At 44.3% G+C, this 16822-nt stretch overlaps 1 protein-coding gene across 2 annotated transcripts in view; it reads right to left on the bottom strand.

The window, feature by feature from the left end:
- LOC144818446 (lysine-specific demethylase 4C-like) overlaps positions 1-16822 on the bottom strand; it is a 1795190-nt gene that overhangs the window by 825895 nt on the left and 952473 nt on the right. For both annotated transcript variants that reach the window (XM_078675868.1, XM_078675869.1), the window contains exon 10: positions 3524-3762. In XM_078675868.1, coding sequence (XP_078531994.1) covers positions 3524-3762 — 239 coding nt within the window. The remainder of the gene's footprint in view (positions 1-3523; positions 3763-16822) is intronic.

Raw genomic sequence — 16822 nt, 5'->3', positions numbered from 1 at the left:
CAGCGCCACCACAGCATCACTCAGGGCCACCACAGCATCACTCAGGGCCACCACAGCATCACTCAGGGCCAACACAGCATCGCTCAGCACCACCACAGAATCATTCAGTGCCACAACAATATCACTCAGCACCACCACAGCATCACTCAGCATCACCTTTGCACTAGTACACCACCACATCATCATCACTCAGCAAGACCCGAGTATCATTCAGCATCACCTCAGCATCGTCTCCGCACCAGTCACCGCCACCACTACCACCTCGGCATCACTCAGCACCACCTCAGCCTGCTCTTGGAATCTGGCATCTGTTGATGCCCCCCTAGCGTTTGGCCGCTGCTAGTGTTATAATACAGGTACTAGTTCCCAACATTCATCCTCAGATTGTTAAAGCTTTTTTTTGAGGGGGCATAAACAAACAACCATTGGAATAGGCAGAAACAAGTTGCCAGCATTGCAAGAACAAAAGAAAACTGAGGACATTTTTTATTGTAAATACTTTTTTTAATATGGTCGTTCAGCTGTACATAATGCCTTCTTGGTCATATATAAGGTAACAAAAATGCTTCTGACACTTTATTATAACCTTTCAGCATGCTGCACAGAAGCCACACTTCTCTATAGCACAGCTTGAAGACATTGGCAAAGTCAATAGCTCTGGCTAAACACTTATAAGGCTCCAAAGGCGAGAGCTATAGGCTATGCCAATGCTTGTTGTTTGGGCTGCTGCGGCTGCTTTCATCCACAGCATTCTGATAATTTCTTCCCGAGTCAAATGTAAGCAAATTTCCTGAGGCAAACCAGCTGCAACCTGCATACAACAGATTGTCAACAGTGACGTTTATGACAGACAGCAGTAGTTTCCTACTGATTAACCTGGCAGACAATCTGATCCATTCACAAGGACAGTAAAAAGAACAAGCATTTACAATGCAATGGTCTCGGCATTGTTAAAGTTAGAGCTATTGGCATTGCTCATGACATTATTTTTATTTATGTTTTTGTTATTAAAACATAAATAAATGGCATTGTCATTTACAATGCCAATGGCTTAATCGCTCGCAAATGCCAGACCTATTGCATTTGCACCCACACAGAGCCACCCACACACACATACAGAGCCACCTACAGAGTCATTCACATAGAGCCACCCACACACACACAGAGCCATCCATATACACACACAGAGCCACACACACAGAGCCACCTACACACACACATAGAGCCACACACACGAGGAAAACAAAATCTCGGCTGCGCGACACTGCTGTGCAGCGTATGCTAGGCCGAGACCTAAAAAATGGCTGCTCCGTATGAAAGCAAGGTGTGAGAGGAAGAAGCCCGAGAAAGGCCAACATACTCAGTTTAAAAAAACAAACATTAGAAGCATGTCTGTAAATTTAACCGCGGAAGGCAGAAAAATTGCATAATTACAGTGTACTTTTCGAAAATATCTAATGCGGTCGCGTTTTGAACAATCCAGACATATGTTTTTATAACCTAATAATAAAAAGATTTATAACGTATCGCATTCCCTTTTAATGTAATTTATAAAACAGCAGGAGAGCCCTGGCTGGCGTGCCTCTGCGTACATGTCTCTGTAGGTGTAGTGCTGCAGCCCCCGCATTCATATTGGGCAGCCCCGCAGGCACCCCCAGGGAACCTTGCAGCCAGCTCAGACTGGATAGGTGTGCTGCATTGAATCAATCCATACCCTGCTTCCACCGCAGCCTCACTGAAGAACCATGGCAGACCCTCGCGTTTCTTTCTTGTACCTTATTTTATTTAGAAAAAAACAGAACCTAGAGAATATATTACATTCACCTATAGGAAATAGTTTTGAACTAAAATGGCCTGCTAAAATAAAAATATGCATTTTATCCGAGATATATACATGGATCGTGTGATCTTTTTTGTGAAGCATACGCAAATGATATGGCATCTTTTGCATGTGCAGTTTCCCGTGCAGATATTGTGAAATATACCATGAATGAAGATGCAGGTGATATATTTTATTAATTGCATATCGAAAGGACATATTTCCCCAGACCTTGACTAAGAGCAAAAGAGAGAGAGATGAGGAAAGAGGAAAGAGGTGAGGAAGGCGGATCGCGTCCTGTTTTCCTTTCAATAACCTTGTGTGCCAGGCGGTCGTATTTCACGCGCCTCGGCCCCCCTCACTGCCTCCCTCGGCAGTCGGGTGGGAGGGGGGCAGGAGCTTGTACACCAATGTGAGTTTTGGGTCGGAGACTGCACCGCCTGCTCGAGAGATATGGTTTTTGCACATAAATCTCAGTTTTTTGCCTGAATGGCTTCAGCCCTGCATTTCAGAGTAAGGTTACAGGCGATATTTACAGCTGGCTCGCCCTCTCGTTCTATCATTGCACGTCCCCCGGCCCCCACCGTGTGCAGGAGGGCGTTGGGGGAGGAAGGGTGCTTCACTTTGTCCTAACGCTGCCAGCCGAGCCGGGTTCCTCCTCATATGGCAAGGCACGAGTGACATCAACCCCAGCCTGTCCAAACACTATCTTTGATTTGCCAGGAGAGCAGTTGGTCACTAATGTATTTTTTTCCAGGCTTAAGCCTGGCAGACATTCGCGGAACGCCTGGCAGACATTCGCGTAACACGTGGCAGAGCTGTCCCTGAAAAGATAAATGCTGAATTGCGCAAAAAGAGAGCGAGAGAGAAAAACAACCCCGGGGGAGGGGAGTGGGGGCTTCTGGCGGTTTGTATTTCCATATTTCAGCTACCTGGAACAAAAACACCCCTTCTGCCTGTAACCACAACGTCCTTTCAAGTACTCTAGCAAGGCAATTGATTTTTTTTGTTGATTTTTTTTCCTATATTAGTCTTTTGTGTTTGTGTCCCAGCTGCTGGTTTACACAAGCTGAGCGATGGACGGGCACGCCCTTCTTACAACATTTGAAGTTTTGTAATTACTGAGTCATCCGTGTGTTTCTCGTACTTGCGTCGATGGCATTCGTTCATTGTACTCCTTACTCTTTGGGGGGAGAGGAGGCGATGTGTCTGCTCACACTACCTGAACACCCAAGTCGGCCCTCTGATTGGTTAATAAGGAACACCAATCCGAGAGCTGACTTGGGCGTGCAGGCAGCGTGATGAGGGGCTGCTCTCTCCCATTGACGTCAGGGAGAGAAAGAACAGAAAAAACACACCCCTCTATCCCAAAAAGACGGGGCTTGAACGGAGTGATGCCCCTCTCCTCCAATGGCTGGCCTCCGTTTAGGAAGACCGCCAATGGAGAAATGGGGCGGGTTCAAGCCCCACTCTAGGAAAACATAAAATCTCGGCTGCGCGACACTGCTTCGCAGTGTACGCTAGGCCGAGACCTAAAAAGGGCACACTCCCTTGGGTCAAAGAGAGCGCTTTGTTTTCTCTGCCTCAGAGAACTCTGCTATCATTAGGAATAATTTTCGCTAAAACTCAGTCACTAATCATGTTCAGTTTAATTTAATATCAGCACAGTACAAACAAGTAAAAAAAGTTAATTGCTTATCTCACCTGAGATCTGGTTTTTATGCAATGATGTGCATTTCTGGTGCACTCTAATACGTTTTTTTTGCTCCCCGGGAAGTACGATTTTGTTGGCCAGATTCACTTTCTCTGCAGCCTCATGCTTGATCACTAAGTCAATCGCAGATGAATCAGTGGGGATGATTGCTGCACCAGGAACTGGCAAAGGGGCTTTCTTGTCTTCTTGAGTTGTACACTTTTTCAAGGGCAGTTTTGTATGCGGTAGGCTGTTAAGGGAAATGTCAATACATTATCTTGGATAAAACAGAATATTTAGAAATTAAAGATCCATTTGAAATCATTATGGAACGTTGTTCCTAAAATAGCATGTTTCATTTTTCTAAACTGAGATTGTGGTTATTTTTCTGTGGGTGGAATGAATACTAAATCCTTCCCATCAGTTAATTTACAAACCATTAATACAACTTGAGAAATGCAACCGAATCAAAAACATCTCTTCGCCAAAATGGGTATCTTATGACAGGACAGACACTTGTTTAGAAGCACACATTTTATTTATGTCAAGGAACAGTAACAGCAAAAGCAAATCTTAGGCCCTAAAATTGTCCAGACAAGGTATTACCAATTATCGAATCGTACAAAAACCTAGTGATGGATTTATCAAGATGAACTCTATTTTTTAAAACACAGTGATAGTTAATCTATATTACCGTGATAACTTCCATTCATCAAAGTAAGCAGATAATGCCATTTCGAATAAGTTTAGTTATAGGACATCAATGTACAAGTTACTTACCTTTGGTAATGCCTTATCTGGTAGAGACACTATCTAGCAGCAGATGACATACCTTAGAATTATCCCCAGACGTAAGATTGGATCAAGAAACTCTTGAGCAGTACCCCTGTGCTCTGGTAGGTGGTGTCATTCGGCTTTGCGCCATCAGTGCCGTCTGTGCCTGATGTGACGTGCACGGTTCTAATATAGGCGCCATCCCAGTGAGTTGAAATCGGTTTCTTTTTGTGACTTTTCACGCCAGAAGCGTGGACCCACAAAGAATGCTGGTCTGCAGTGCTAAGGGCATTAGACAGGCAACACTATACAGAAATCCGTTTGCAGACCGGGAAGTTAGATAAGGAAACTACAGCTAGACAGTCTCTCTACCAGATAAGTCATTATCGAAGGCAAGCAACCTGTTCATCTGCTAAACTTTTAACTGCAGATTCCTTTAAAATAAGATATCCTTTTTGTATGCCCCTAATCTATTAGATGACGAGGGTGAGGTGTCTATTAATACCATAGCACTGGCAGGTGACGTAGAAGCGCCATCAGTGAGGGAAATTGAAGGATACATTAAGGGGGCGAGATACTCGGGCGCAATGGGTCCGGACGATGTCCCTGTAGCCATAATAAAAAAGGACTATGGCGACTGGGCAAAAGTATTACAACCTTTATTCGCCCATTGCTACAATTTCGGGGACATCCCTTACTCCTGGAAGGGAAGCATAATAGTTCCGCTATACAAGAAGGGCCCTAAAAACTCCCCGGCTAGTTTTAGGCAAATTTCCCTTCTAGATGCAACGGGAAAATTGTTTGCAAAAAGTATCCTGGTTCAATTACAAGAGTGGGTATTTGGAAATAATCTAATTCCCCTTGAACAATCAGGGTTTCGGAAGAATAGTGGCACTTTAGATAACATCTCTGTTCTGCAAACCCTAATTGATAAATATCCCGTTGGTCGGAGGACTCCATTGTATACAGCATTTATTGATTTCTCCACAGCGTTCGATAGGGTAGATCGGGGGGGAGAGTAAAAGGGATCCCCCACAAGTGGGTAACCTAAAAATAAGTTGTTTGCTGTACGCCGATTACGCTATAATAATGGACTTAACCCCAATTGGGCTGCAGAGACGACTGTCGGAATTAGTTAGGTGCACTAAGGAATACTTTTTAAAAATAAATGTCTCAAAGAGTAAAGTGATGATCTTTAGTTATAAGGGCTGTAAGGTTAGATCAAACCTAAAATGGTTTTTAGGAGATGAAATGATGGAAATAGTAAAATTTTACCCTTATCTAGGAACATTTTTCACAAATAGGTGTTCTGTTAAAAAACATATGGACCATTGCAAAAGTAAAGCTATCTCACAAGCCTCTGCAATTAATCGTTTGTACTTGCAATGTGGGAAAATACATTTTTCTCATACCATTGCCGTATATAAAATAAAGATTCCCCCGACCTTGAATTACGCAAATGAAACGATAGATGAATGTCAAAGTACGAGAAAGTGGAAGGTAAAATCTGGCGACAATTATGCAATCTGAGTTATGCTGTGTCAACTGCGGCCCTTAGGCTCGAATTTGGCCTTCTTTCAACACATGTCTTGACAATGGCAGCTTGTTTAAGATGGGGTAACGCATTGATAAATAGTCAGGAGAACCTATTAAGGTTGGCATTGCATAAGGACATTTTCGGTAATATGCTATCAAAAAGTGTCATTTTTAGGAATTATTTAAAGGCTTTAAGCAGTTTTGGTATAGATTTTGAAGGGGCAGCAGGTTTGGATAAAATAAAAATAAAACATATAATTAAAAGAACTATATATGTGATTTAACGGGAAAGAGATTTGAAAATATGCCGTGTGAATGGAAGGTTGGACTGTATTGCGGAGAGCTCTATAGTTAAAAATCCTCAGCCGTACGTTCTTTGGAACTTGAATCATGGAGTTCGAAGAGTGATTTTATTATTAAGAATGAACCTGCTGCCTTTGAGGATTGTAACAGGTGCCTGGGAGGGTATCCCCAAAAACGAAAGACACTGTGATTTATGCAATGGCGGTATACAAGACCTTAACCATGTTTTGATTGTGTGCCCAGCACTTCTTTCAATACGCCGCAAATATCCAAGGCATGTTTTTTTACAGTATAAAATCTCAACAGCAGAACAGGCCCGTAACTTTCTTCTGCTTCCACCATCTGAACTGATTTGTTTTAAAAATGTTCGCTTTTTAATTTTTGAATGTATATTAAAATTTAGCAGATGAGGGTGACCTTTATGCCTTTATAGTACTGTGTGATGTGTTCTTATGCATTAGCACTTTGTTATGCACTTTAAGCACTTTAATTAGTTACTAAATATGAAAATCAATGCTTAATTTTACTGTGTACTAGCATTCCTGTAAGATAGTTAATTAACAAAGCGCATTTCCTTAGAAACATAGCTCCTGGGTAATTATATGTGAGAAATGTCCTAGAATAGGGTATTAATGCACTAGCTCTTTTGTATTGCATTAGCACTTTATTTAGCACTTTATAAATATACTTGCTGCTATTTCTATTCCATGATCACCTCCCTAAAAAAGTTTTTAATTATTTATGTAAATTGTTATGTGTATATTGGATGGTAATGGTATTTTTATCTTAACCAAGTGCCATCCAAAGGTAGATTATTTTAAAAAATCAGGGTGAGAGCTAAAAGTTTTACTCACCTGATAATGATCGACATTGGCCGTAAATATATTTTATTAGAACGTTGTTGCCCACCCTAGTGATGAACTTAATGAAGAAAGGAGAATTCCACCTCTTGAGAATTATTCAATTAAGGAAAATTGAACATGTAACTCTTTGTGGTTTAGAGACTGTCCTCTGTCGTCCTCCATAGTGCTATTGAAGATAAGTGATTATGTACTCTTGGGTGTAACCATGAAAAATTTAAGTTGTATTTTTTCCTGTTTTTTATTATTATGATTTGAATGAAATGTTTCATCTGTATTTTATGTGGAATTCTTTGGAATTCCAAATCATAATAAATAATTGAAAGATATCCAAGCAATACCTCCCCAGAGGTGGGTTTGGTAGTAGATTAGATCAATAAGTCATGTAGTACCACACAAACAAAATGGCAATCACAATGGAGCTGAATGTCCAGATAGTAATGTTTGGTGAATGTGTACAGTGATGCACACGTTGCTGCTTGACAGATGTCCAGGACAGGGACTCAACGAGCTTAAGTGTTGGTCACAGCCTTGGCTCTGGTGAAATGAGCTTGCAAGCCCTCAGGGGGTTGCTTTTTGTCTAATGCGTAGCAGATGTTTATGCGTAGCACTAGTGTGATGGTTTGTTTCTAAACAGCCTTTCCCTTCTTCTCTCCAGCCTCCAGCAAGAAGAACTGCTGACACTGCATGTTCTTGGCAGTAGCAAACAGATCTAACCATGGCTCTCCCCAGTCTTGAAAGAGACCTTGTACCACATCCAGATGAAGTTGCACTTGTTGACCCGCTAGGTATTGACAGCTGAGTTTGTATGCCCTGGTATTCTGAGAGCCCATCACATTTTAAACTAACAGGGAAATGCCCTGCCGTTCCAGCCATGTCCAGAGGTGTAAGGCTTCTTGACAAAGGGGTCATGACCCCCTCCTGTTTGTGGCAGGACCACATAGCGGTGGCATTATCTGTGAACACTTGCACCAACCCTTCCTTGACCGAAGGGAGAAAATGCTTCAATGCCACTCGGATCACCTGAAGCTCCAACAAGTTGATGTGGAGCCTGGTCTTCACCAGAGACCAAAGTCCTCTGATCTCCACCTCTCCCAGGTGGCGGCCCCAGCCCAGGAGTGTTGCATCTGCCACAAGAGTCAGCTCTGGTTGGTAAAGGAAGAGAGGTCTGCCGCTGACCCATTTGCGGCTCATTAGCCACCACTGCCGGCCTTTTGCAGTTCCCTCTGAGATCAGAACTAGGTCGGAGAAATTTCCTTTGATGCTCTGTCCACTGGAACTTCAGGCGCCACTGCAGAGCTCGCATATGTCAACAGGCATGTGTCACTAGTAGGATGAAGGAGGTCATGAGGCCCAGCAGTCTCAGAGTGAGCCTCACTGAAATCCAGACTAGAGGCTTAAACATTGAAATCATAGCCTGAAGGTCCTGGGCTCATCAGAAGGATAGGTCCAACACTGCACTCTATCCAGAACAGCTCTGATGAAAGGGAGCTTCAGAAAGGGAATCAGGTGTGACTGGCACGTTTATAGCGAACCCCATCGAATGCAGAACGCTTGCCATAGTCTGGAGGTGGGAGATGACAGTCTGGCGTGAGCTTTCCTTCAACAGCCAATTATCAAGGAAGACAGACTGGAACCCCGGACCTCCGAACATGTACTGCAAAAACCATCATCACCTTGGTGAACACCCAAGTGGTGCTGGTAAGGTCAAAAGGAAGCACAGCGAAGTGAAAGTGCTCATGACCTACCATGAACTGCAGGTAACATCTGTGGGCAGGCAGGTCTGTGATGTGGAAATATATATCCTTCAAGTCCACCAACTCCATCCAGTCTCCAGGGCAGATAGGACCTGACCTAAGGTGAGCATCTTGAACTTCTCTTTCTTCTGGAAGAAGTTGAGAAGGAGCAGGTCTATAATAGGATGGAGGCCTCCGTCCTTTTTGGGCACCAGAAAGTAGCAGGAATAGCAACCAGGACCTTGTTATTTCTGGTTTGGACCAGGGAGGACCTGGTCTGGCAGTCCGGGCTGGACTGCTCCAACTGGAGCAGGGCCAAGACTGATCATCATACACCTGAGTCTAATTTAACCCCTTCCATGCTCATGACGAGCTCAGCTCGTCATGCAGTACACTGCTCGTGTGCTTATGACGAGCTGAGCTCGTCATGAACAATGGGATCCTGCAAATGTTAGCACAGAGGGGGAATTGCTGCAGCAGTCTAGGTGTTAAGGTGGTATGGTGTCCAAAATAACAATGAACTGGGGTGCGGTCCTGGTGATTACCAGTGGCTGAGATGAATTCAAGCATTCCATCCAACACTTTTTTGTATACTTTTGTGTTTCACACTAAGTGGAACTGGTATGCCCAGAGGTGGGTCCAGGGCACACTGTCACTGGAACGAAGATATACCTGGCCGATGAGCCAATAACAAGTAAAAAATGAAACGGTCCTGGTTGGCTTGTGTTCCGGATCAGGGATAACATGGCCTGGCAGTTGGGCTACACTGTTCCCTTTTGAGCAGGGTTTTCACAGATTTGCATATGGCAGGGTCCAAACTGAGGTGGCATGGTGGTGCTAAATAACAATGAACTGGGATGCAGCCTGAGTGACTACCAGTGGCTGAGATTAATTCAAGCATTCCATCCATCACTTTTTTGTACACTTTTCTACTTCTGAAGCCAGCACCCTCTCTATGGCCCCTTTGGCCAAACAGGCCAACACTTCCTGATGGAGCAAATCAAGATGGTCCTCCATCAGCTGGCCATAAGTGGGTGGCATGAAGGGAGGCCGCTTCCAGAAAGTGGATTGAATAGCCACTCTGGACAATTGGTAAAACCCACAGGTCCTCGTGACAGCTCTCCCTGCGACAGTCTCCTGTGTAGCTTGCCTGCAATATGCTACCCTTTCCTGACAGCTCTCCCTGCGACAGTCTCCTGTCTAGCTTGCCTGCAATACGCTACCTGTCTACCTTCTGCCCACAGTGTGGGCCTCCTCTGCTTGTTTTTCTGTTCTCTGTCTGCCTTTTCTGCCTGCTGTTTTGCTTTTTCTGTTTTTTTTTCTTTCTGTACTGCATTTTCTGCTCATTTGTCAGGGCTCTATTTTATCTTTTCTGATCGTTTTCTGACCTTTACTTTACCTTTTCTGCTTGTTTTCTGCCCTTTACTTTGCCTTTTTCGTCTTGTTTATGCCGTGTTCCCAGATTCCCTCCTCCCACCACCCAGCTCCCTGCCCTCCCCCAGGACATACTTAATGGAAGAAGCAGCGCGACCCCACTGAGCAAGTCCTTGTGCCAACTCTCTCGTAACATTCTCCCGTCCAGCTTGCTCGCAGTCTGCTAACCTCTGTGCCTCCTCTGCACATTTTTCTGCTCTCTGTTCTGCCTTTTCTGCTTGTTCCTCTGCCCTCTACCCTCATTTCTCTGACGGAGACTTTGCAACCACAGTGCTCTTATATCACTAATGGTGACAGTGCTGCCCAATAAAAATGCTTATCGATTGACGTGTCCGCTGATATGGAATGCCAGTGAGGTAGGTGATAAGAAATGGCGGATCCTGCCCCCCACTGGGTACCCGTGCTGGTAAGAGCACAAGCTAAAGGGGTTTTGAGCCTGTAGCAGCTAGGGGTTAGACAGGCCCGACCTCTGCCTGGTGTTCTAATATGGTTTGTGGGAACTGCGCCCATGGCCACAAACAACAGACTAGGAAGCCTGCTGGCTTTGGTGGCTGGGTGAAAAAGGGGAAATTTGGAATCCCCTCTTGGTGCCACGGAAGGGGTGAACGGCAGACTGGAGTTTGGAGGGCGGGGTCGGGTCGGGGGGCAAAGAGAGTCCTGGTTGTAGCTCTCCTGTCTTTAAAGGGATCCAGTGTTGAGTCTGTCTTTTTGCCAAAAAGGTGAAAGTCATCAAAGGTCATGTCCATGGTGGAAGATTGGACATCCCTGGATAAGCCAGTGGTTCTCAACCAGTAGTTTCACCAACGATCCAAATGCTCTGCCTAGTGAGTCGGTCATGCCCAGCCTACATCTGATGGTGAAATTTGCTGCATCTCGCTCATCGGATATGGCTTGGGTGAGTATGTCTTGGACATCCTCCGAGGTCCTAGGCAGCGCTTGAGCAACCGAATCCCCTACAGTGGTGTGTGTATCCGCCCAAAAGGCACAAATTGTTCACCGACCGCAATGCAAGGTTGTCAGAAGAGAATATCCGCTTGCCAAAGATATCCAGCCTTTTGGATTCCCTATCTGGTTGAGTAGTAGGAAACACATTGGGGTTGATCATGGAGATTGAGGCCTGGACCACCAAGCTTGCAGGGGTTTAGTGCTGGGTGAGGAAACTGGGGTTCCTAGGAGCGGGTTAATGGCACTGGGAAACTGTCCTATACACAGGAAACTCTGTGAAGGGCTTTGACTGGTCCCAATTATCTCCCTCTTGAGGCATATCAAAAGAAAAAGACACTGGCTCTGACTTGGAGGGCATGGTACCAGCCGACACCGATATGGTTCCGTATCAGAGTCTGGGCAGTTGATAGGGAAACAACGCCACTGGAGTGATTTCTGTGAAAGGTCGTGGGTGGAGTCGCTCTGGTTTCAACAGCAGATCCATGGAGGCGGACTGGTGCAGGGTGTGAACATGCTAGCGGAAATCTTTTAGGGGCCCCTCCTGAACCAGTGGGGTCCAAAGGCACTCCAGAGGGGTCAGGCTCTCCCAATTATTGATGCATGGCCTCATAGAACTCCTTGAGCTGGGTGGGGGGTCGCTTCGGCTCTGGGAAACTCTGGGAGGCGCCGAGTGGACACAGGCACCGTGGAGAAGGGAGTCCTCGAGTGATGTCATCTTCCCACGCCTAGGCCAATGGACAATAATTAAAACCATAAGTAGGCCCACGTACACCCCATCCCCCTAAGATGTGTCCCCCCTAAGCCCGCCTTGGTCTGGTCTGGGGGTATTAGAAGGTCCAGTCTGGGAGGTATCAGAAGGAGTTGCAGTGGAGCACAACACACAGTTTCTTTTTGTTCAAAAAGACATGGGTCAGAATCTTCAAATTGACATAACTTGGACCACAGTAGGCTGATTTTGATGACCTTTGGGTCACTTTGCTTTTGGTTGCGAGTTTAAGCCACCTGGACGATTGCAGTAGGCCTCCTGGGCTAAAACACGACACACCTTGCAGGGAGATGGTTTTACTGGGCCTCCTCCTTTGCCTGGCTCCTGGGGCTCCTCACCTCCTGCTGTGGAACAGAAAATTCCAAGTGTTCCCCAACTGGTTCTCGAGGAGTGTGAGAGAGCTAGCATCACTGGCCCTGGATAGACCCATCTAGTCCTGGGGGTCAACTGCAGACAGAGTCCGAAGTCCATCAGGGCATAAGATGGCGTCTCCAACTGTCCTTGATGTGCTTGCAATTGCCGTCCATTTTCTTGCCCTCCCTTAGGCTCTCAGGATGACACTTTTAAACCAAGTGCCAGCCATGCTGTTTTCAGGAAGTCTCACTCCCCTCTGTTCCCAAGCCCCTGTGTCTCCTATCTGGTCAAATGCACAGTGCCCTGTAGGAAAGCCATCACCAGCCCAGATATCGGACAACTCCCAGAAATATTGCAAAACCTTAGACTGGGAAATGCCAACTTTCTAAAAGTGACATTTTCAAAATAAGAGTTGAAAATCCAACTTTACCACTAAAGAGGATTTTAAATTACACTTAAAATGAGTCGAAGTATCTCTCTAGCTGCTACCAATCCGAATTTAGCATTTAATAAATGTAGCACTGTAGCCCAGTGATTTACTATGGTAGCAGCCAGCCTTGCTACATTGAAAATATTTTTGGGGGGACATATCAGTGTAAGGACATGTTGAACATCTACTTCTACCTGTCCTACTTTTAAATATAATACACCCTGGCTTTTTAGGCAATAATGCATACATGGTGGTAACCTGTTAACGTTTAAAAGGAAGGTCTGTCAAAAGCAATTATTTTGGCAAGTTGAATTTGTAGTTTAAAACTGCCAGAGGCATGTTACGTGTGTGCCTCTACTAGGCTACACATGATTGTAGTATCACAAGCGCAGCCAGGACTTTAAGTGGGCCGGGTCTTACTGGGTCTGAGCACTGGCAGTTTTTTTTAAAGGCGGCCTCAAAACGGGTCTCTATCGGACTCTGTTTGTGCCGTGGCACAGGCAGTATGTGTTTTTTGCAGACTGCAGTGACAGCAGGCACATCGATGTGCACGTGCTCACACTGCTCACTTCTCACTAGTGGAGAAGTTGCGGCATGACGTCATGCCAGGCGAGCGTTGTAGGGGAAAGGAAATCCTTTAAAGAGAGTCATTTTCTCTCTGGATTTCCCTTCTCTTTTTGAAACTCAGGAGCAGCACCATTGTCGTTGGGGGCTTTAAGTGGAAGTTTTTTAATATTATATACAAGCCATAGTTGCTGCTTATTTATTTTAGGCAACTAACAACCACTGACAAAGCCAATAGTCCTGACTTCTTGTAGCTATGATGTTACTTGTTGTATCATATATCTGGATGCAATGACAGAAACAGCAAAATACAAGTCGGGCGGCGCACTATGCTAAACACAGATTTTTAGCTTGCGTGTTTTTAATCCACACCTTTAATTACATTGGCCATCCCCCTTTGAGAGACCCCCCACATGTGCGCAGAGGTGTTCATGTTAACCAGGCCAGTGCACCTTACCCAGCTGTGTCGCAGCAGCCGTTTCTTAAAAGGCAGACAATGGTGGTAGACACACACAATCCAATGCAACTATCAAAATTAGATTCGGAGTGAGAATCACCCACAGTAACGGTTCAAAAACAGGTTGATTAAAAAGCAAAAACCCCAGGTATACTAAATAGAAGGAACCCATTGCCACACTCCTCTATCGGTCCTTTTTGTAGGAAGTCTTCCATCTTCTGTTCTTATAGTTGTAATTTCTCTCATTAGCAAGGCCATTTTATTAGCTTGACATTCGGTGGTATGTTCTCTAGTTCTATACAGTTATGATGTTGAGTACCCAAAACTGCTTTAGCTGTTTTATTATCCTTTTTCATCAGTTGGGGTGAATTTCTACTGTCACTCAGACCAGACTAATAAATGAAGAACATATTTTATGATGGTGGGCTGTACTTCTTGTTTTATGCATGAGACACATAATGAGAGATGTCTCCGTTTACAGAAATGCAGTTAAATATCTGCTTCCTGGCAGGGTCTGCGGCATCCACGGCTGGTTTTAGACCAGAGTTAGCTACTGTCTAACCTTCCTGGTTGACAGTCATTACTCTATTTTTAGACTGGTTAGGGAGGTGTATCATTATCTTTTCTATCACTTCCCACTACTGTGGTCCATACCTATTCAGAAGGTCGCTGTTAATTGCTACGATCCACTGTGTTGCAGCAGATCGCTCCTTCTTCCTCCCCACTATCTCCAGCTACCTATTATTCTTATCAGGTGGTGGCCATTTGGATGTTGGACCTGTAGCCCTCTTCCTAGGAGTCAAGACAATGATAGTCTGCTAGAGCATTACTTCTGATATATACTAGGTCTTATGTAGAGCACTTATATTTCTTTCCCACTTAGAAGCTTGCTCTTTGCCAGCTTTCTCCTGTTGATCAATAATGTTGTGTAGCACTGAAACATATTTTCCTTTGGGATAAAGTAGAGTCTGTAGCAGGACGCATGCTTCTCTGTGTTCCTCCTCTAGATGTATCCCATATAAGGGTAGGGGAGTCTGTACCTAGGTCCTGCCACATATCTTCTCACCATCAACTATGTAATAATGGGTTGTTCATATTCTTCCTCATCATCAAACTGCTCTCACTCATCATTCTGTGGTTCAGGGGTTGTTGAAGGTTGTAACTCAAAGAGTTTCTCGTCTCCTCTATTCTAGCAGCAAACTTGCAACCCACACAGGATTAATCAAATTGTTTCTTTTTCTGGATTAGACCTCCATTTTGAGCCTCGAGTAAATGTGCTTTCCATCAATGTTGAGCAGATGTTGCTTAGCATTGTGCGATGGGGCAGTCTTACTTTTTGACATCAAGGTGTCTTTTCCCTTTGACTCCTTTTCTTTCTTCTAATCTTGATCCGTTTACGTAGCTGTGTAAGAATATGAAGGTTTGTCCCTTGTCTTTATGTTACAACCCATGGGCTAGTTTGATTTTACTTTCGATTTGACTGCAGGTATCCTCAACGTTGAGGATGATTTCACTGAGTTCAAGTACAAAATTCTCAGCTTGGCCCCTCTTCAATTCTGCAACAGTTGTATGTCTCTTTGGCATTTTCACGATAGCTTTCAGTGTCTTTTTGAGGTTGCAGCACATTGTTTTCTCGATTTCAGACCCCCTCATCCTCCACCTCCATTTCATCAAGCATTTTCTCATTGATCCATAGACCTAGGTGCTTAAAGAAGCCCTGTTTGTGTTGCATCATATCATGGTGTGATGACCTTTGTCACACCTTAAACCCTTGGGATTATTGTCCTTGATTAGGCACAATTTGCAAACCTAATGTGCGTCCTTTTGAGCTAGTCTATGATGGCACTTTGGACAAAATCTAAAAGGGTATTTTCCATCTCTAGAAAAGTTACAAAAATGTACTTTCTTCAACGCATGTGGTCCCAGCTCAAATGCTGACAAAAGCATCCAAGAAAACAATGCTACACAACAGAAATGTGTCTTTGTTTTCTGTAACATCAATTTTTCAGAGGATTTTGAATTGGCTCGCTCCCCAGTGCTGCCAGGCATACAAGCACTGGCAAATTCAATAGGTTTGACTTCTGTATGGAGTGTGACACACCAACGAGCTGGTCAATGCTTGTTTTTCTTTTTAGCTGATAGTTCACTATGAATGCCAAGATACATCGCAAATTCAAATTAATTTCTGCTGTGGAATAAGAGGGTAACTTGTCAGAAATAGTTGGTCGAATGGAGCCCCTGAAGCATCATTTGGAACAAAATGGATGGACCGTCCCCAGGTTGATATGCTTAAAGTGCTATGGCATATGTGCCCCATTGGATGGTGCTGTGTCAGCATGTGGTGGCTTACATATGACCACACAAATATTAGTGGCCTCAATAAACTCCAAGATTATAGGTAACAAGGGAACCAGAGCGGTTTCTGGGACCTTGGGTAATCTTATGCGTAAAGAACAGTGGTCCTAAGACAATGGAAAATCGCAATCTTCATTTTTTTATTTTTATTTTTTAAAGTTTTTGTTCACATTTTGACATTTTATTACAATACATAGCCCCTCTCCCCCCCTAGCAGACCAAGGTCAGGAAACAAATTCGGTTGAACCACCTTAAATATATAAGTTAAAGAAGTAGACTCTAGCAGCTCGCAAGATTTGATAACCAAGAAAAGCAGAAGGAAAAGAAAGAAATGAAAGAGAGATTCACACATCCGCTTTCCCCTTAGGGTATTCCATTAAATATATTTCCCTTAACTGTGGACTTCTATCCAGAGTATCAATGGTTCCCAATCATCATCCCTCTTTGTTTTTTTTTTTATCCCTTATATTTATATATGGCCACCTCCACGCTACATATGGCAAGTAATCTAGCCCTCCATTGTGTGAAAGATGGCGGTTGAGGGTCAAGCCATGCGGTGGCTATACACAATCTCAGAGCCGCCATAGCTACAAAAATCAGCCCCTGTTGGTATGTTGGGCGCTCCGTTGCAGCCACTCCTAAGATCATTTCTTCAGTGGAGATAGTAATTTCTACCTGAAATATATCCGAAATGAAATTGGATACTTTTATCCTAAGGTTGGTAAGCGTTGAGCACGTGGCGAACATGTGAATATCATTGGCTACCTCCAATGAACAGCGTGGACAAGCACTTCCC

The sequence above is a fragment of the Lissotriton helveticus genome, chromosome 2_1, assembly GCF_964261635.1.
Source record: "Lissotriton helveticus chromosome 2_1, aLisHel1.1, whole genome shotgun sequence".
Taxonomy (NCBI): domain Eukaryota; kingdom Metazoa; phylum Chordata; class Amphibia; order Caudata; family Salamandridae; genus Lissotriton; species Lissotriton helveticus.
Note: the sequence above shows the minus strand (reverse complement) of the source record. Positions and strands in the feature narration are given on the sequence as shown.